This window comes from Drosophila montana, unplaced genomic scaffold (assembly GCF_035044405.1).
Source record: "Drosophila montana isolate Dmon_TW-CO22-7 unplaced genomic scaffold, ASM3504440v1 contig_3213_1, whole genome shotgun sequence".
Lineage (NCBI taxonomy): Eukaryota > Metazoa > Arthropoda > Insecta > Diptera > Drosophilidae > Drosophila > Drosophila montana.
Genome location: NW_026998093.1, coordinates 148,986 through 167,650, shown reverse-complemented (window position 1 = coordinate 167,650; position 18,665 = coordinate 148,986). Strand labels below are relative to the sequence as shown.

The following is an 18,665-nucleotide window of genomic DNA, read 5'->3' as shown; positions in this document are numbered from 1 at the left end:
GTAAGTTCAAGGATTGTGCTCATTTCAAGGAACTATTGCGTTGAATAATTACCTTCAAATCCCTGCCAGGAATATATCATGGAGAATGTATATAATCGCCAGTACTCGCTGAACATTTATAAGAATGCCAAAAAAATTCAGTTCGATGTGGAACACTATAATCGACTAAAGCGCAGATCTGCGGAATTGGAGTACAATCTGAGACGTCTCAATGATCCCATTAATATGGGTCTGCCAGCTCATTTGGTCCGCAGCCAGCTGGACTCACCACCTATTGAAGAGAGCAATGGGACAGAAAAGAGTAAAGAGAAAAGTACTTAGGAACCTCGTGGCCAGCTTCTGTTCTTCTTGACGTCGGAAAAAACAGATCAGAGAGCATATGTAAGGGATGAAGAGAAAGCTGTAGTAGCCACCTATAAAAAATGAAACTCAAATCTACATTTAAACACTCGCAAGCTCTCAATCAATCAACTCGTCATTTAACCAATGTTGTCGTACAGTGATCGAAATTATAGTCAACTCCATATAGATATATTCAGCTATGGTTTTATATGTTTTGCTCTTACTTAATTGTTCATACGTTTGTTGAGTGTACTATCCTTTTCTGTTAACTGAATGTTTAGTTAGTTATTTTTTAATTTTTAGCATAAGCCAAAGTTTAAATGGGCCCAGAAAGCGCACAAATTTCACAAATGACGTCATCTGCTAAAGGTGTTTGCTTGATTTTTGTTTAGTTATTTATTTAATGAGTGATTTGTTTTTAAGCATCAACTGTGTGCGTTGTGAAAGTTCTAGTAAAATATATGATTTATTTATTGAATATTATATTTTGAGTTTCTGTAATTGATTTTTTTTCTATATTTGAATTGAATTTCACGCTCTTAAGATAAACTCTCTTCAGATTTCGGGCTATCAGCTTTTCATAAAAATGCTTCTTCATTTTTTAAACTTTTCTAAAGAAAATTCGATAGACTCCTGAGCCAACTTGCAACATGCTCTTGGGCTGAATTAAAATTCTAAAAACCCTTTGCATACTTTTAAGCTGAAGAGAGAACGAATATAAGAGTTAATTTCTTTTTGTTTTAAGAGCTGAGGGAATCAGAAATTGACAGCTATAATTCTCAGGCTAAAATAAGAAAAGTTAAAATATATTTTTAGATTTAACTGAAAGAACATCATATACTTAACCACCTATTATAAATATATTTTAATTTAGATAGGGGCGCTCGTCAGTGTGAAGAAACCGTGAAAACTTGCAGTGAAATCTACTAACTTCCTAAGCTTTAATATACCTACTTAGCATATACTAACTATACTAACTATTTACGTTAACAAATACTAGATACATATATATATACAAATTGTAAATAAAAACGCACCAACTATTTCATTAAGAGTTTTAGCAACAACAACACTTAACACACAAATTATGTAGTTAGTAATGTTTACGAAATTCCTAAACTAAAATGATAATGAATTTGAAAATGATGCCATAACATTAGTGACAGCAACTTATTTGATAGGTACTTATAAATTATAAAAATGTATATGTAAATATATAAACTGCTGTGTTTCATGACAACGTAAACGATACTTAAGATCCGAAAATTGTTTTGCAAATTGGCAAGAAATGGCAAAATTGAAATAGCTGCAAATAATGCCTAAAATGAATTTAGTATAAGCAACTGGGCTTTGATAATTGGCCACTAGTCTTACCGTTTTACGCTTTCGCTCTAAAGCTCTAAACCTAGAATCGCGAAAAAGGTTGTGTTAAAAACTTTATGCCTATATCTACTATGTACTATATTAAATCAAAACCCTGAAACCAATCACTAACATCCACACTCGGAAGCTTATAAGCCACACTCTAGCATAGCTTTTCAATGCGCTCACTACACTTAAAACCAATACGCACATTTTAAATACACAACTAACCAAACTGCAAATCTTAATAACACTCACTAACATTAGCCTAGGTATTATTCATACATACAACAAATATTTTAAAAAACATTTGTGATTCAATTCGAAATTATAAAGAAAACATTGTTTTTTATTTGAATAAAAAACAACAAATAAATAATAAACTAAAATTCACTTATAAATTAAACTTTCCTAAATAACTTTTGAAATAATTGTCTAAAGTTCCCTAAAATCCATTTAATTTACTTAAATTTACTAAGAGTATTCCCTCACTTATATTGTTGTAATCAGCGCCAAAGACTTATTAAAAAACTAAAAAAAAATTTACCCAGCCTTCTTTAAAAGTTTAAAAATTAAAAAAGAAAACTATGATGCTCGTTAAAATACTTATATATTAAAACCTAACTATTGTTAACTGTACTTATAAAACAACATCAAAACTGGACTAATCCCCAAATGGGTTTTAACTGCTCTTAAGATACTTGATATTTATGATTCTGAAGTACCTTTTTTTCGAAAAGAAACCAATCTTAAATCTTTTTAACGAATTTATATTTAACAAACTAAACGAAACCAAACAAAAAAAAAACACAAATTATGATAAGTGCTTTAAGTATTCAATTGTTTAAATTTTGACTAAACAAGAAAAAACGTGCGATTTTTTACATTTATAAAAACATAAATTTGTTTGTTAAACATAATCAAGTTCAGGAACCCAGCTTCAAAAATACTTAAAATTCGAAAAACAAACGGAATGAAAATGATTAAATAAATAAAAAAGAATAAATACATAACAAAAAATTATGCGGTAACTAGACAACTGATTAAAAATAATAAATTAATAAAAAATTGAAACATAAATTAAAAAAAAAGAAAAGCAATTTAGTGTTTGGTAAAGAATGTTAAGAATCCCGTTTTTATTTGCTACTAAAACGTACAAAAATACAATCACGAGATTTAGATAGGTTTTGGAAATAAATATTCAAGCACAGCGTATTTCCAGCCTGAAACAGCGATTCGAATCCGTTGTATTCCATCTGACCAGCTCAGCAATGGCCCGGCTAGGCTTGAGAAACAGCGTCAGCTGTTCGTTCAGCTGCAGCGGAGAAAATTTGCTGACGATCAGCGCCTTCGTAGAGTCCCGATATTTGCCGACCAATGTGTCATTGCCGAAAACGCGTCCTCGTCTGTCAGCTACCTCAAAGGTGTGCTTGGCCTCATTGGTGGCATCATCTATGAGGCGATAGCTGGGAAATCGATCCGGATTGTAGCCCAGCTTCTTGCAGATATCACGCACTTCGGATATGCTGGGTGGCGAAGTCTTGGGAAAGCATTTGGTATGCCAAATGCCATATGATTGTTCAATTACTTGGCCATACTGTGATACTAACTTCTTGTGACTATATTCACTATGCGCCCAGTAATCCTGCTGCTGCTCCTGCAGCGGGTGCTCAATGCCAAAGCAGAAGCGTTCATCCTCGCCGTTGGGACAATCGGGATGCTTGTCGCACACAAAATCACGTGGTATGCAATCCTCAGGAGAGCTTAAGATGAAATGAGTTAAAGGCGAGGCCCCAAGTGTTGCTTGAAGTTGACTTACGAAGTGCATTGAAAGTGATCCGCGGTACAGTTGCACAGCACCGAACTCTCATCGCTCTTGTCCCAGCAGTTGCGCTTGCCATCGCATATCTTGGAAGGGTCCGTGGCCCTAAAAGGAATCAATGTCATAAGTATTTACTTTATCAATATCAAGCTGTATATATCTCACTGCAAATAAGTAAAGCAGCTGCATATTGTAGGCTCATCCGTCATATCCTCACAGTCCGGCACATGATCACAAAACTTGCTCTTGGGCACACACTTGGCGCTTGAACGGCACTTCATTTCGCCTGGTGCACAGTGATGTTTTAGCTCACGGCATTTGGACGCCTCCTCATCGCTGCCATCGTGACAGTCGCTGCGGCCGTCGCAGAGCGCCGACTGCGGCAGACAGACGCCCAGGGGACAGCGATGGGTTTCACATGGAGGCGACGCCTGCACATTGCTGCACTGCGGTTGATCTGTGGAGAACATATCGCAGTTAAATAGTCAACTAAAATTGCAGACAACTACAAATTAAATACCCATAATTTCCTGCAGTGATTTGTATGCCTCGTTCAGTGTCCTAATGCCAAAAGGCGCTCTGAAGCTTTGGCAGTCGGTATTATTATAGCTAAAGATTGCCGAAGGATACCAGCCGGTGTGCGAATCCCGACACACAAGCACGCCCTGATCGCTGGGCTGGACTTGAACATCACTCAGATTCCTTTGTCCAAACTGCGTGCAACTGGTGAACTTGGTTAGTGCAGGCATCGCTCTGGCCGTCACACCGCTAACCAGTTCCACTTCGTCCGATATGGATGCCATATCCTCGGCGCTTACATTTAGCATGCGCATCAAATTACCCGAGGGCTGACGCTCCTGCATTTGATAACAGGAATTGCAGCTGGTATCATTGTTGACTCTTGTAATGGCCACCGTCTTGATGCGTCCAGTGAAATCATCGTGCAGCACGCTGATGCATTCATGCGGGGCGCTCTCTTGTTCATCCGAACTGTGGAATAGACGGATTATGAGTAAACTACTTTATGGGCAAGCCAGGTGCTTACATATCAGGCAAAAAAGTGGGCAGGACGTAGTGCGTAAATCTTGCCGGCTGCTCCAGATGGTACAGCAGTACATTGGACCTGGGCACCGCTTCGAAGCAGTCCACACGACGTATCTGCTCGTGGGTGCTGCGGTGCAAAGAGCGCTTGGTCTTGCCACCGCCCAGCAAGGCGCTGATGTAGTGCGTATCAAAGCTGCAAAAGATTAGATTGGATCAGAAGTAAGCAGAGACTGATAGATGCACCCAACATACCTTATGCCGGAGAGGCAACTCTCGTGCACCAGCAGCCAGTGCTTGTCCAGGAGGACTCCCAGGCACCAGAGTTCACCATTCACATAGACATCAGCCATCCATGGCCAGTGCAGCTCCTCAATGGCCTCGTGCAACTGCTCGTGGACCAGCAGCGTCTTGTTATTCTTGCTCTTGATCAGCATGTCCAGGCGATCCATTATTTCATCCTTTTTGTTGACCAGCTGCGCCGGCTGCTGCGGCTTAAAGTGCACATTCGGCTTCTTGTGCGTGCCAATGCTGGGCAGCAGCTCCGGTAGATTCCCAGCGGGACGCTGCTTTATCGCTTGTCCAGCGCTGAAGGTTTTCAGCGGCAATGTCATATTAGAACGGGCATTGCATTCCACATAGATGCCCAGACACTTGTTGGGCACGACACGCGTCTTTTGCCGCCCGGGCAGCGTTTGGTGCGCGTGCCTCGGCAGAACCATCTCCCTGCTGGTTAGCTGGACATTGTCCCGCATCAGCGCTCGCAGCTGGTTGCCAGAACGTGACGTGATTAGCTCTGGTGTAATAAACTGCATCTCCTGCTGGCTGACAAACTCCGTGCTGTTGTAGTAGTGGGCGCCCCTGAAGCCCAGCAAGGCGCAGACTGTGTCCGCCGTCTTAGCCTGGTGCTCATGGAAGCCCGTCTCATGGGCGCAAACCACGCGCCACGAACCATGCGTATTCTTCGAGAAGACGCCAACGCTACTGAACTTGGGCTGCTGATGCGCATCGAAGTGCACATCGTGGCCATTGGTTAAGGCAACTGTGAATTGAGAGTTAACAAGTTAATTGTGAACCTGGAGCTGGACGGAATAACATACAGCAATCCTTTTCGTCCTCACTGAACTTGCAATCCACAACTTTGTCACAGCGCTTGGCCAGCGGCAGGCAGCTCTTGGACAGCGCGCAGTGGTACTCGTGCTCCTGACAGCCACCTGTTGAATAGATTTCACTTTAAATGGTACAGTGGCTCTTTTGGTTTGCCTTGAGCTTACCACAGTTCTGCTCATCACTCAGATCCTCACAGTCGGCTTTGCCATCGCAAATGAGCGCACTGAGGCCGCCCTTGAGATAGTCACGACAGCTGCAGTCCAGTTCATCGGTGCCATCCTCGCAGTCCACTTGTCGATCACAACGATGCAGCAGATCAACAATTTGAGGCATTCTGGACAGTTAAAATTTGGCATTAAATGTTTATAAGCCACTTAACTATCAGCTGGGAATAGGACTTACTTCTGACAGATGAACTTATGGGGCAGCTGCTGCTCCGCCGCGCTGACCTTGCTGCGCTCCGTTGTGCTAGGCTTGGTGGTTGCGGCTATTGCAGCTGTTGTTCTTAGTGTAGTTGATGTTGTTATTGTTGTTGTTGGCTGTGATGTGGCTGAAGTCGTTGTTGTTGGTGTTGTTACTGTTGTTGCCAGAGTTGTAGTTGTCTCTGTTATTGCCACAGTTGAAGTTGTCTCTGTTGTTGTGGGCTGTGTCACAGCTTGTGTTGTGCTCTTGTCGGCGGCTGTGGAAGCCACCAAAGTTGTGCTCTCAGCTTCAGTTGTCGTTGCAATTGTTGTTCCAAGTGTTGCACTTGTTGTTGTGCCCATATTGGGCGCATCTGTCGTGAGAGAGAGAGCGAATAGCGTTGTGTTTACCAACTGCTCGAACGTGGTTGCAGTTGTTGACTCTTCGAGCAGTTGGCTCATCAGATCCGTAAATTTCATCAAATCCTCGGTGGGTGAGGGCCAAGCTGTTGTTGTTGGGGGCGGCAAAGTTGTGGGCAATGTTGTTGTTGCTGTTGTTGTCGTTTGCAATATGGTTGTTGGTAATGTTGTTGTTGTTGTCGCTGAAGGAGCTGAAGTCGCGTTGTCAAGCTCCGCTTCATTCTCTGCTGTAGGCGTGCTGCTCTCCTCAGTTATTGTCCAGGTATCGCTCTGTGCTGTTGCTGGTGTTGTGCCGAGCTGCCTGGTTTCATTTTCCGGTGGTGGCGCTGTCAGAATATGAGCAATCAAATCCTCATCTTCTATAGCCACATCCTGAAGTTGTTTGTGCTCTGTTTGCTGTGCTTCCTGGTCGTGTGCTGCCGCTTGTTTCTCTGGATAATAGTCGCTTTCTGTGGTGCTGCTTACAGTTTGCTGGCTGCCCACCATGTCGGGTATAAAGTTGTAGGCACAGCCCAGCTCATCCTCCCCGCCCAGGCAGTCCACGTTGCGGTCGCAGCGCAAACGCTGGGAAATGCAACGCTTGCCGCCCCAGACGCATATGAATCCCGGGCACTTCTGCAGCGGCTGGCGTGCTGGAAGCAGTCCGGGCGTCACAGCTAGCTCCAGCCAGTCCAGATAGAGGGCAACACGTGTATAGACGCCAAATTCCTTGGGTCGCGCACAGCCATTGCCGTGGCTGACGACGCCCGCCAAATACCATTGTTCGGGCTGACTGACGCTGCGGCAGAAGAGCGGTCCACCCGAATCCCCTTGGCAGGCGTCGCGACCACCACCGGGCTCACCGGCACAAACGTCCTCAGAAGCCCGATCCTCGGGATCCGTACAGCCCTTGCGTATGGGCAGAATGACCTGGCGCATGGCATCACCTGCAGCAGATACAAAATTCAGTGTGTTTTATCAAATATGATCCCACAATCACCTACTGCTTGGACCCTTCTCTCTTATGGCACCCCACCCAATAACTGAGCAGAGCGTGTGCTCCTCTGGGCCCCAGATCCAATCCTGGCCAAATGTGGTTCGTCCCATATCTGGCAAGCAAATGGGCTTCACCCAGCGATTGAACTGCAGAGGCGCCGCAACGCGCAACAGGGAGAGATCGTTGCGCATGCTGCGCCGCTCGTAAGCCTGATGCACCACCACATGGGAAACGCTTTGTATCTGTGTAGCCGGCGAGTAGCTGGTGCGACGCAAGAGTCCAGCGCGCACTTCATAATAATACTTGGCATAGTTGATTACACAATGCGCCGCGCTGATGATCTGTGAGTTGGTGGGAGTAGCTGCTAAGTAGAGGTGGCTTCTAAATGACCAGACTTACCCAATGCTCCGAGTAGATGGTGCCGCCACAGTGGAACTTGCCATCCCGGTAGATGGCCACCACGAAGGGCCACTGCAAGGGACTTGCATAGCTGCCGCCCACGATCCGACTTTTATCCGCCTCCAGGCGATCCGCAATGGGTGCCCTCTTAGTGCGCTTTGTGCGCCCACTCTCGCTAGGCTTACTGGGTAAGCCACACTGCGGATGCGGGCACTTGACGTAGGCAACGTGATCGACCAGCGTGTCCTGGCCATTACGTCCATGGCAGCCCTGGGCAAAGTGTATGCCCGCATGCAACGAGGGCTCTATGAACGGACCCGGCAGCTTAAGCTGCTTGAAGGTAAGATTTGCGGATTGATTGAGGTCCTCCAACTCACAGGCGGCGGCCGCCCATCCAGCGCCATTGTTGCACACAGGATACCAATCGCCGCGATGATTGTGATACAGATAACCCTCCGAAGCAGAAGCCGCATGGGCCTAAGAAGCAACAGGGAAGTTTACTAAGAGTAATCTTTATAGGAGTACTGCCAGAGCTTACCATATGACGGCCAACATCTGTGAGCAGCATGCTGCACTGCAGCTCATCGCGTCCATTGAAGCAGTTGTGGAAGCCATCGCAGCGCTCGTGGCGACTGTAGCACATGGACAAGGTGGAGCGATTGTGTCGCGCATATTCCTCGGCATTCTCGTAGCAGGAGTGGGCCAGAGACTCACAGCCGAAGCAGCCCAGCTCATCCTCGCCCATGGGACAGTCCGCATAGCCATCACACAGACGCTCCTCATCCAGGCGATCGGCACAGGTGCAGGCCGACTCATCGCTGCCATCAGGACAGTCGATGACATTGTCACACCAGCGCGAGGCGGCAATGCACTCCTGCTGCCCATAGCAAGCCAGCTGATCCGCTTCCGGGCACTTGAATCGCTGCTGCGGCTGTTGCGGCATACCCAGATAGGAAGCGTAGATGATTTGGCCCTGATGTGCCACGCCCGTCTGATTGGCATGTCGCATCTTGAAATTGGCATTGGAGAAGCCCGCCTGGCTGCCAGGCGACAAATTGTTTTGCATCGTTTGTCCCTGTCCGGCTTGTCCCTGCTGGTTTTGCATATAGGTGCAGTAGACCTGCTGCTGTCCGTTGGGCTGCTTCTGTGGTGATGCGTTCTTCGAGAAGATGTTGGGCAACTGATTCTGTGCACCGCCCGCCGTGCCGCCGCTGCCGCCAAAGAAATTGCCCGACGGCCCAAACTGCTGCGGCACAAAGAATATGCCGCCGGCATTGGACGAGCCACCAAAGTGGGCGCCCTGCATGCCCATAAACGAGGGCGTGGGCGACCACATCGGCATGCGGAAATTGGCGGGTGTCATATAGAAGCACACAGGTATGCTGGGCATGCCAAAGTTCGGATTGAACATAAACTGGGCGGAGGCTTTCATTGTTTCGCCAGAGACCGGAAAGCCGCCAGGTCCGCGGCTAGTAAACTGCACGCTGGGCGAGGCAGTAAACGGTTCCATCTCACCAGAGCCGCCCTCTGCGGCCGCCTTTTGTCGCAGTTTCCGTGTTAAGTGCGCACACATCGACATGAGCTGTGCATCGGCGGCTGGAAGGAAATAGTATATATTAGAGCTGTGAACACAAGCTAGCTGCAATTGTTTTACCATTTGGCACCTTGCCACTGATAGGGTTTATTTTGGGTCCCATTTGCTGCAGACTCTTGGCATCCAGCTCCGTGCCAAACGTGTCGATAAGCTCATCCTGTGGCGGCGCTGCATCCTGCTCGAACTTCTGCAGCCAATGATTGCGATCGTAGACATTCGGAGTCTTCGACTCTTCATGATTTCCGGTCTCATTGCTGGGCAGGACTTTGATAAGCGGCTTGTCCTGCTCGTTGCTGGGCAACACTTTGATAAGCGGCTTCTCTTGCTCATTGCTAGGCAGCACTTTGAGTAAAGGCTTCTCCTGCCTATGGCGCTCAAAGCTGTCCAACATGTTTTCTATGCTGCTGGGATCATCCAACGGATGCACCGCTCGAGCACCTTCAGTGGTGGAATCGGTGGTGGAATCGGTGGTGGAATCGGTGGTGGACTCGGTGGTGGACTCGGTGGTGGTCTCAGTGATGGTTCCAGTTGTGGTTTCAGTGGCTGCAGCTTGGGTCGTGCTATTCACTTCATTGCTGCTGGCGTCGCTGTCAATAATCCAACTGATCTTCATTGGCTTGGGCTTGGTAGGAAATGCGGTGCGATTGAACCCATCCACAGCTTCGGTCGTTGTGGTTGGGCTGAGCGTAGTAATGGGCATTGTGGTTGTACTGACTGTACTAATGGGCATTGTGGTTGGATTTAACGTAGTTGAGCCTGGCTGCATGTCTTTATCTTCTACGTCCGTCGCGTTCAGTCCTGTGGTTGTTTTTGTGAATGGTTCGGGTGCATCTGTTGTAGGCGCTGTGGTTGTATTGGCGCTGGGCTGGGTCCTATGATCGTCCGAGTGCAATGGACCCGGCTGAATTTCAAAGCTTGGTAAGCTGGTTGTCTCTTGTAGCACAACCTGAGGCGAAATAGTTTTCTCTGTGGTGCCTATGGTTGTTTTCTCATTGGTTCCCTCTGTGGTGTGTACAATCTCTTTGGCCTTATCGAAGCGGTCCAAAATCCAAGTGATTTGGTCGGTGATATTGTCCGAGTCTAGTCCCTCAGTGGTAAGAATTGACAAAGGCTGGCTTGTGGTGATGGTAAAGGAGCTGCTGCTGCTGCTACTACTTGATGTGGTGGCATCTATTGATGTTGTAGCCGTTGTGTTCTCCTCTGTGGTGGCGGAGGAGCTACTGCGTCTGCTTGTTGATGTGGTACTCTCTATTGTTGTTGTTGGCGTTGTGCTCTCCATCGTTGTTGTTGCCAAAGTTGTGGTCATATTGATCTGATCCATAGCTCTCGGCGTATTCTCAACATATGCTTCCTGCTCATCGTGTCCAGGTCCATCGATGATCCAACTGATTTGTGCTGGTTTTATCTTAACTCTATTGGGTTTCAGCGTTGTCTCCTCGATGTCTCCGTTGCCAGCCACGCTGACATTTGTGAGTGGAGTTGTGACCTCCTGTTGTTGCTCCACTGATGTCCTGGTCGTCTTTGCTGGTGCATATGTATGAAACTCATGCGACTCAACGCTATGGGATCCTAGGTGATCCCTAATAATTTCCTTCATCTTGTCCATTTTCTCGGTAACCTCCTTGGCCATCTGGTACATGCGCATAAAGGCCGACATGCAGTCCTCCGGAGTCTGTTTCTTGCATCGCACATACTCGCTCTCCAGCTGACTCAGCGCAGCCCTGGCACGTTTGCTGCGCATCCTTGTATACAGATACTGCATGCTGGCCTCCAGCTGGAGAGGATCAATCAGATCAACAGACTGCAAACTACGACGTAAACGATGCTTTCGCTTCATTCGAAACTTGAAGCGCATGTGCTTTAAGCGCAATGACTTCTCCTCGCTCTTGGTAGCTATTGCCTCGGGATCATCTTTCTTTAGCGGAATGTGAAAAGGCTGCAGTTGTGGTCTCCTTACAAAAACATCTTCATCGATGGGTTGCAAGTTCTGTGCGTGCCTTTTATTGAGCGCCATTATTTGACGCAGGTGATCTGCAAAGGTTAATCATATTTTAGTTCTATGATGAGGCTGTTCCTGCGTCTGTGCTTACCCATGCGCTCGAGTACAATGCCATGATAGATCAATGAGATCATCAACGTAATGAGTACCAATGTGGATATGATCAGGATACGTGTGCAGGGCAGACGAAAAAGACAGCAGCGACGAGGAACTCGCTGCGTTCGCTTAGCCTCCAGCTCTGAGAAAGTGTATAAGATCGTGGTCAAATATTTTATTAAACTAAGCCGCCCCCAAAGATTCTTCTCTTTCGCTGCCTTTCTCCAGCTTTCAATGGGAGCGAAAATGAATTTTAACCACAAATAAACCAAGTAACGTGATCTTCAAATACTGCCTCACTATGCGATTCTCATAATTTTCTGTGTTACATAAACAAGTTATGTAGCCTATTTCATAAACTTTATCTGCTCATACTCTCATTCTAATTAACTCTCTTGCGGTCTGTTTCTTTTTTTCATTCTCGTTAGTTCAAAATTATACATTCTGGTGAGTGCAATTCAGACAGGGAATAACTTAGTCGACTCTCACCCTATCTCTCTATATTGTAGGTGTTCAAATAAAATATTTTAGTGTAGCCGTGCAAAAATTTGTGTTTACAAGATATTAATTTTAACATAATTCAACCAATTTGTATCAACATATTTTTTTTGTTTTGTTCAGCGAGTTCTTTACTGCCCAATTTCGCAATTTGCAGAATTGCTGATGCACTAAATTGTCGAACTGAACATGAAATGGAAACATAAGCTTAAAAATCTGACAAATACTTGTGGCAAATAGGCTACATTTCAATCAAAAAAGTAATTAAAATGACGATTTGTGTTTATTCTAAGAATGTTATGCAATATCCGAGATCACCTACCATCCACACTTTGTTTCATTTTACTAAATATTGATTAACTTGTATGCACTTTATTTCAAAATAAATATTATAGGCATGTCTGAAGGATATATTTATATTCCCTTAACAGAATTTGACACCGTTTTTATTTGAGATTTAAATGAATTTTCTTAGTTTCACTTTTTAGCACTTGTTTATTATACAATGGGCTACCAAAAGGAGCATCCGATTACAGCGATTCACTCAAACAAAAAACGAAAGCAATCAGCAGCAACAAGTGCTGGGTAATCCAAAGGGCTGACCGGGTATACGGTATCAGACGACACGATAACACGACGATTTCCAATGCGAGCGACTTCCGCGCGTTTCAACCGGCTCCACACGGCAACTGAAGACATCGTCGACGCTGGACGCGCTTATGAAGCTTTCGGAAAGTGGATCAGCTTGTGCTCGACGACGACGTCGACCCAGTTTAGTGGTGCAATTTGCTGTGCTGTGTACAAAATGTTTTGAACTTTACAATTTTTTGGTTAATGAAAATGGCAAACGAATTGCGAGCGATGCAAAAAAATGCGTCAAGAGTGCAAGTTGAAGGGAATCGCAGAGCAACGAACCACCCACCCATGCGACCAGCTCACCAATATCAATTGGATTGGGTGGCAATGCCCTTTGTTGGGGTCGAGCAAGCCTTGACTTATAGAGTTTTAGTCGTCATTTTACAAATTTTGTACACTAAAAACGTACATCAAAAATATTTTTTTAGTTAAAGACCTAGAAAACAGACACGCAAATAAATATACCCGTTGATAAAAAAACCTCCATGAAAACTTCCGAGGAAATAGTCCGAATCAAAATTTTATTATCAGATTTAATGTAAGTAAATAGCACAAGTGACTATATAAATGATATTTCAATTAATTTCATATTTAACTGTTCTATCACACAGAAATCACTCACAAAAAATTGATGCAAAATTCAGTAAAGTGTCTGCTTTATCAACTACTGCGATTAGTTCACCTCACACAACGGGTGAGCAAGATGTGCGGTACAATTCTATATTCCCAGCCGAGCCAAAACGAATGGTGAGTACGTCAGAAAGATACATACTATATCTTAAGCATAGCTCTAGAGTTAGCACAGTGAGATGCGGATTTATAATTTAACAGAGTTAAGAAACAAAAATCTTTTTATTCGTTTGAGTTTTTTTTTTAGTTCAAGATTAAAGTAAAGTAAAGTAATGATTCGATAATTCGTTCATATCGAGAAATTAAATATTAAATGAAATTCTCAAAAAGTAATTATATAATAGTCGTCTTTCGTGACAATCATTAGTAAACATATGTGTTATGATGAGGTCCAAACTTAGGGGCTGTCCACGCCACGCGAAATTGGCTTGCTGGTGGGACACTTCTCTTCCTCCAGTAGTTCCATCAACTGGGAAAAAAGTTCACGGCTTATATTGTTGCTCACGCGCATCAACATAAACCAATCGGCGCAGCTGAAGCCGCGCAAGGCACGCTTCAACGTAGATTGTTGCATGAAACGGGACTGCGTGCGCAGCAGCTGAAAGCGCAGTCCACGATGAAAAAGGATGAACAGTCGATAGATAAGCTTTAGGCCGGCCAAGAAAGCCATTATCATGAACCAGACCCACAGAAAGACAAAGATTTTCTCATTCAAATTGTTGAGTGGCAGTAGGCACAGATTATCAACTGATTCCAAGGTGCCGCTGGCGCCAAACTTTAAAATCTCGCATTTGGCAATCTTTGGAAATATGTGGGCGGTAATGCGATTCCACTCATCCCAGTTATACTGAGGCACTGCGGCCAATGCCTTTACATAGCGCGCCCAGAAGCCATCCAAAAACACATTCAGCAGCAGCATGTTGACAATCTAAAGTTAAAGTATGATTTAATTAAGGTTTTAATTTGGGAGCTGGTGTAGCTTACGCTAATGCCAAAGTTGCACACTTCACAGAATATGTAGGAGACAAAGTAGCGCAGATGCGAATCCTTGTAGTCGCTAGCAAAGTATTTGGCCACCTTGCGCAGCTGCGAGGAGGTCTTTTCGCGCGATACTAGCACATCGTCCAGATTGGCACAGAGATTTTTTAGTCGCCCACCTTCCCATATCTTCCAGAGAAACGCAGGCAGGTAGAAGATAAACGACTGCAGCAACAGCACCGGCACCACCCACTGGTAGTAGCGCAGAAAGACGCGCTCCTGTCCCGTAGCAGACTGCAGCAGCGGTGCCGTATTGTATAGTAGATTGCTATCGATCGTTGGCTTAAATTCTTCTGTTTCAAAACTACGCTTGTACTGCAGCTCAACTGTTTCTTCCCGGTAAGCGGCTAATGCGTCGTCGTCGTAGTTCATTATGTACATTCCCATGGTCCAGCAGTGGGAGTTGACAAAATCCTTGGACTGCATGTTGGATATGCAGATCAAAGGATCACCAAAGTATTGCTTCGCGGAAAGCAGAACCGTAAACGCTAACAATAGGGCGCATGTAACTTTTGCGTGCAACGTGAATACTCCATCGTAAATGCGAACCGACTTCAGTTGCAAGTATTTCGAAAGAGGCTTAACTGCAGTATACATTTCTTTCACAATTTAGTTGAGACGAACAGTCAAACGTTCAATTTTTATGTTTTTAGTGTTCATTTGCAGAATTTCTTAAAAACACGCGGGAAGTTAACGGTTAATGTGGGCTGATCAGCAGTTTCGTATTTTTTTTATCTATCGTTCAGCAGCTCTGTTAAGTGAGGAGTGATTCTGTAAAGTGCTATCGGCAGATTTGGCTTCTGTTAGCTGTAAATTCAAGACACACTCCGTCTTAAATTAAAGTAGGTCGCCGCTAAAAATATGATTAATTTTAATATTTATAATTTACGTCATTTTACGCTTTCTGCTATATTGGTTTTTGAGAAAGAAGTAACTTCAAATAGTATGCTGTTAATAACAGACGAGCAAAATGTTAACACCGCAATCGATTTATGTGAACATCAATGGTTCGTTCAATCGAACTTGTTCCAAACGATTCGGTACAACTATAAAACTCACATGTGTTTTCATTTTCCTTGCGTTGTTCAGTTTAACCAAAAGGCGAATGAAGATGAAAGAGCAACAATCATCCAAGCAGCAGGAACGCAATGAGAAAAAGAAGAAAAAATTGGCCGCGCTGGCAAATCTAATACAGATGAACGACCGGGATCGCATTCATGAGTCTGAGCAGAAGCACCGTGACACCGAGAACGATGAGGAGGAGGATGATGGTTTTGTCACAGTGCGCAGCAAGCGAAAGACACGAAATCGTCTAACCATTGTGGCAGACAGCAACAGTGGTACAATCGCCTCTTCTCCTGCCGATGGCGGCGAGGTGGAGTCCGGAGAGCCCGAAATAAAACGCAGCCGAAACAATTCAGCTGGCGGTGACAATACACTTGACAGTTTGCCGGCCACACTAACCCAGGAACAATACAGGTGTCTGTCCACGGATCTGCGACGCCGTAAGCGCGAACTGGAAAGCGTGCCTGGTGTCCATTTACGTGATATGGGCAGACGTGCGCTTCTGGAAATACCACAGCAGGAGCGTACGCCTATCTTTTTGACAGATATACAGAATCTGCTGATGTCGGCGCTCATTGGTAAGAAGAGTCCTTGCGCGCCCGACCGCTGGTGCTGTGCTGATAAGTTTCAAAGCCTGTCGCATAGCGTGGTGCTTATACTGGATGGCTTGTCGCTCTATCACTATATATCTAATGAGAGCCGATTTGAAGCTACCAATAAAATATTCGATACCAAGCTGGAGGTGGTGCTTCCGCCGCAAGATGAAGGCAGGATCATTGATGCAATTGCTCAGGTCAGTTGTGTACATTACTCAAATATAGAGCTTCCACTGAGTGTCAACTGATGTCTTTTTTAGATTCCCCTTACCAATGTGCAGGCCCAGAAGTTAATTAACGAACATGGCTCTCTGGAATCAGCCGTGGAGCTGAACAAGGATCCTACACTTTTTGTAAAGGCAATTTTTCCCATTGAGAAGCAATCACCTTCCGCACTAACAGGCACGACAATTTTGCACCCAGATGACAAATTTCCACGCACCAAGCTTTTGCTTTCGGCATTGCAATTAGTCGACGAGGGCTATCCCATACCGCTACAAGGCGAATTGCACGCCCGATTCAAGTCATTTATGTTCACAAAAAAATCATATGCGCCTGTAACGGATTGCAGTCCTATGTATGGAGTTGATTGTGAGATGTGTCGCACCATATCTGGGGCGAACGAATTGACGCGTATTTCCATAGTGGACGAAAAATATCAGACCGTGTACGAGACGTTGGTTCGTCCCGTCAACAAAATCACCGACTACCTCACACAGTACTCGGGCATAACGGCTGATATTATGGAATCTGTTACGAAAACGCTGTCAGATGTGCAACGTGAAGTCTCGGAGCTTCTACCAGCTGACGCGATACTAGTTGGTCAATCGCTCAACTCTGATCTGAATGCCATGCGTATGATGCATCCGTACGTGATAGACACCAGTGTATGCTTCAATATCAGCGGCGTGCGCAAACGCAAAAGTAAACTAAAGCATTTGGCCAAAAGGTTTCTGCAGGAGAGCATACAGGAGAATGAGGATGGCCATGATTCCATTGAGGACTCGCGCGCCACACTCAAGCTGGTCAAGATGAAGCTGGCCAACAGCATTGAGTTTGGTGACGAGATTCTCACGCAACGGAAGCGCATTCACGACGTGATACGTGCCACCAGCGGCGACGGCCTCAGAAATAATTTGTTTGCTCACGCGGCCAAGCGGGACAAGCGCACGGCCATTGTGACTGTTGGTGATTTGCAGCCGCGCCTCAAGGAGGTTATTAGAAAGGCGGAACAGGCTGCTTCAAAGGACAGTTGCAAATCGGTTTATGTGCACGTGGTCTCCACAACCAAGGAGGCGGTGCGTAAAGTTAACGAAATAGCGCTGGAGAATGCGCTGACCATTGCCAATCTTCTTGTGCCAGAGCAGGATTTTGTGCTAGAGAGCGCTGAACGCACAGCTGCTAAATTGGACAATTTTATTGAACGAGTATGGAACGCAATGGCACACAATGGCCTTTTCATGGTGCTGATGGGCGGCTCTGCCGAGTGTCAGAAAGGCGTCGCCAAGATTGCCATAAAGCGTCGAAACGGCAGCATCCCAAAAAGTGCACTCATAACCAATGGTGTATCGGCGGACCCATGAACATTATAAGCACACACACACACACACTCACAATTCACCCACACACGTAATTGGTGCACGGTATGTACATATGCACACACACACATATACATACATACAAATAGAATTAGGAAGTCAAGAAAGTAGCTTAAATCCCTATGAAAGAATCAAATAGTCCAATAATTGATAAATTCGCGTCCAGTTTTCGCAATAACTTTTGGTACTTGTAGCGGCACATCAGAGTGAGCAATGTGCAAAGGAAAATTTGCTGTAATTTTCCATCTGATGTAATGCAAAAAAACTTTTAGCCTTTAATTATTTTCAATAGCTAGAAAAAAGTATCAAAGTACGACTAAATTTTCCAAAAAAAAAAAAAGTAAAAAAACAAAAAAAAAACAAACAAAAAAATTTAAACTTCAACTTTTTCGAAGAAAGCTAATAAATCCATGTTGTTTGTAAATCAAATTAAGAATCTAATGTTGGTTCCGGAAACCAGAACAATGACAAGTTTTCTAATCAAATCCTGAAATAAAGAAAAACACGATTGTTATTTAAAATGCTTTCTATATATATTTAATGGTTTCAAATTTTCAAACCTCTATACAAATATATAGATCGGTTAACAATATTGTTGCTTTTTAAGTTGAAAAAAAAGCAATGGGTAAGTCGGAAGTAACACTTTGGGAATTATATACACAATTATATTTTACCCAATTTGAAGAACATAAAACATGTTACAGAATGCCCTTAAATTGTTATTTTCCACAGTCTTGTAATTTAAAAGAAATGCATTACGAAATTATGGCCCACAGTTGTATGGAGCCACCTTTCTGGCTGCTGTGGGTGGTTTGGGTGCTCGCTGGGATTTGACCTAGTTTTCGTTAGTTGCCGTTGCCCGATTTTTGTTTGTTTTGCCTTTCCCGCGGGCTGACTGGCTGCCCGCGTGTGTGTCTGTGTCTGTGAGTTTGCGTGTGTGTGTGGCTGATAACAGCAATAAATTTCCTACCTCACTCAACGCAGCGCTCAGTTGTCTAGGGCCTCGGCATCCACGCACGTTCTTTCTCTCTTGCTTTTTGTT

General features: G+C 44.8%; 4 protein-coding genes across 8 annotated transcripts in view; 2 read left to right on the top strand and 2 right to left on the bottom strand.

Annotated features, from left to right (window-relative positions):
* MCU (mitochondrial calcium uniporter) overlaps window positions 1-825 on the top strand; it is a 43,643-nt gene extending 42,818 nt beyond the window's left edge. For all 5 annotated transcript variants that reach the window (XM_064688470.1, XM_064688469.1, XM_064688467.1 and 2 more), the window contains one exon: window positions 70-825. In XM_064688470.1, the coding sequence (XP_064544540.1) occupies window positions 70-321 (252 nt within the window). In that variant the 3' untranslated portion in view covers window positions 322-825. The remainder of the gene's footprint in view (window positions 1-69) is intronic.
* Window positions 826-2,804: 1,979 nt separating this feature from the next.
* ndl (nudel) lies at window positions 2,805-13,114 on the bottom strand. The gene is made up of 16 exons (XM_064688636.1): window positions 12,983-13,114; window positions 12,383-12,854; window positions 11,558-11,704; window positions 9,528-11,498; window positions 8,412-9,469; window positions 7,874-8,350; window positions 7,482-7,815; window positions 6,080-7,424; window positions 5,842-6,011; window positions 5,668-5,781; window positions 4,823-5,609; window positions 4,572-4,763; window positions 4,047-4,516; window positions 3,692-3,983; window positions 3,524-3,631; window positions 2,805-3,467 (listed from the first exon to the last, which is right to left on the bottom strand). The coding sequence occupies exons 2-16, from the start codon at window positions 12,399-12,401 to the stop codon at window positions 2,906-2,908; spliced, it is 8,046 nt and encodes a 2,681-aa protein (XP_064544706.1). The 5' UTR covers window positions 12,402-12,854; window positions 12,983-13,114; the 3' UTR covers window positions 2,805-2,905.
* Rexo5 (RNA exonuclease 5) lies at window positions 13,092-18,144 on the top strand. Its single transcript, XM_064688637.1, has 4 exons — window positions 13,092-13,234; window positions 13,308-13,443; window positions 15,454-16,222; window positions 16,286-18,144. The coding sequence occupies exons 2-4, from the start codon at window positions 13,328-13,330 to the stop codon at window positions 17,606-17,608; spliced, it is 2,208 nt and encodes a 735-aa protein (XP_064544707.1). The 5' UTR covers window positions 13,092-13,234; window positions 13,308-13,327; the 3' UTR covers window positions 17,609-18,144.
* zpg (zero population growth) lies at window positions 13,530-15,056 on the bottom strand. The gene is made up of 2 exons (XM_064688639.1): window positions 14,311-15,056; window positions 13,530-14,254 (listed from the first exon to the last, which is right to left on the bottom strand). The coding sequence occupies exons 1-2, from the start codon at window positions 14,959-14,961 to the stop codon at window positions 13,724-13,726; spliced, it is 1,182 nt and encodes a 393-aa protein (XP_064544709.1). The 5' UTR covers window positions 14,962-15,056; the 3' UTR covers window positions 13,530-13,723.
* Window positions 18,145-18,665: the final 521 nt, after the last annotated feature.

What these genes read in the sequence shown, in the direction of transcription:
- ndl (XM_064688636.1), bottom strand. An exon ending in AAGAGAGAAGGGTCCAAGCA is followed by an intron (nt 7,425 to 7,481) that starts GTAGGTGATTGT and finishes TATCTGCTGCAG; the next exon opens with GTGATGCCATGCGCCAGGTC. An exon ending in GATCACTTTCAATGCACTTC is followed by an intron (nt 3,468 to 3,523) that starts GTAAGTCAACTT and finishes TTTCATCTTAAG; the next exon opens with CTCTCCTGAGGATTGCATAC.
- Rexo5 (XM_064688637.1), top strand. Translation starts at nt 13,328, where the DNA reads ATGCAAAATTCAGTAAAGTGTCTGCTTTATCAACTACTGCGATTAGTT. An exon ending in CAGCCGAGCCAAAACGAATG is followed by an intron (nt 13,444 to 15,453) that starts GTGAGTACGTCA and finishes TGCGTTGTTCAG; the next exon opens with TTTAACCAAAAGGCGAATGA. An exon ending in TCATTGATGCAATTGCTCAG is followed by an intron (nt 16,223 to 16,285) that starts GTCAGTTGTGTA and finishes TGTCTTTTTTAG; the next exon opens with ATTCCCCTTACCAATGTGCA.
- zpg (XM_064688639.1), bottom strand. Translation starts at nt 14,961, where the DNA reads ATGTATACTGCAGTTAAGCCTCTTTCGAAATACTTGCAACTGAAGTCG. An exon ending in TGTGCAACTTTGGCATTAGC is followed by an intron (nt 14,255 to 14,310) that starts GTAAGCTACACC and finishes CTTTAACTTTAG; the next exon opens with ATTGTCAACATGCTGCTGCT.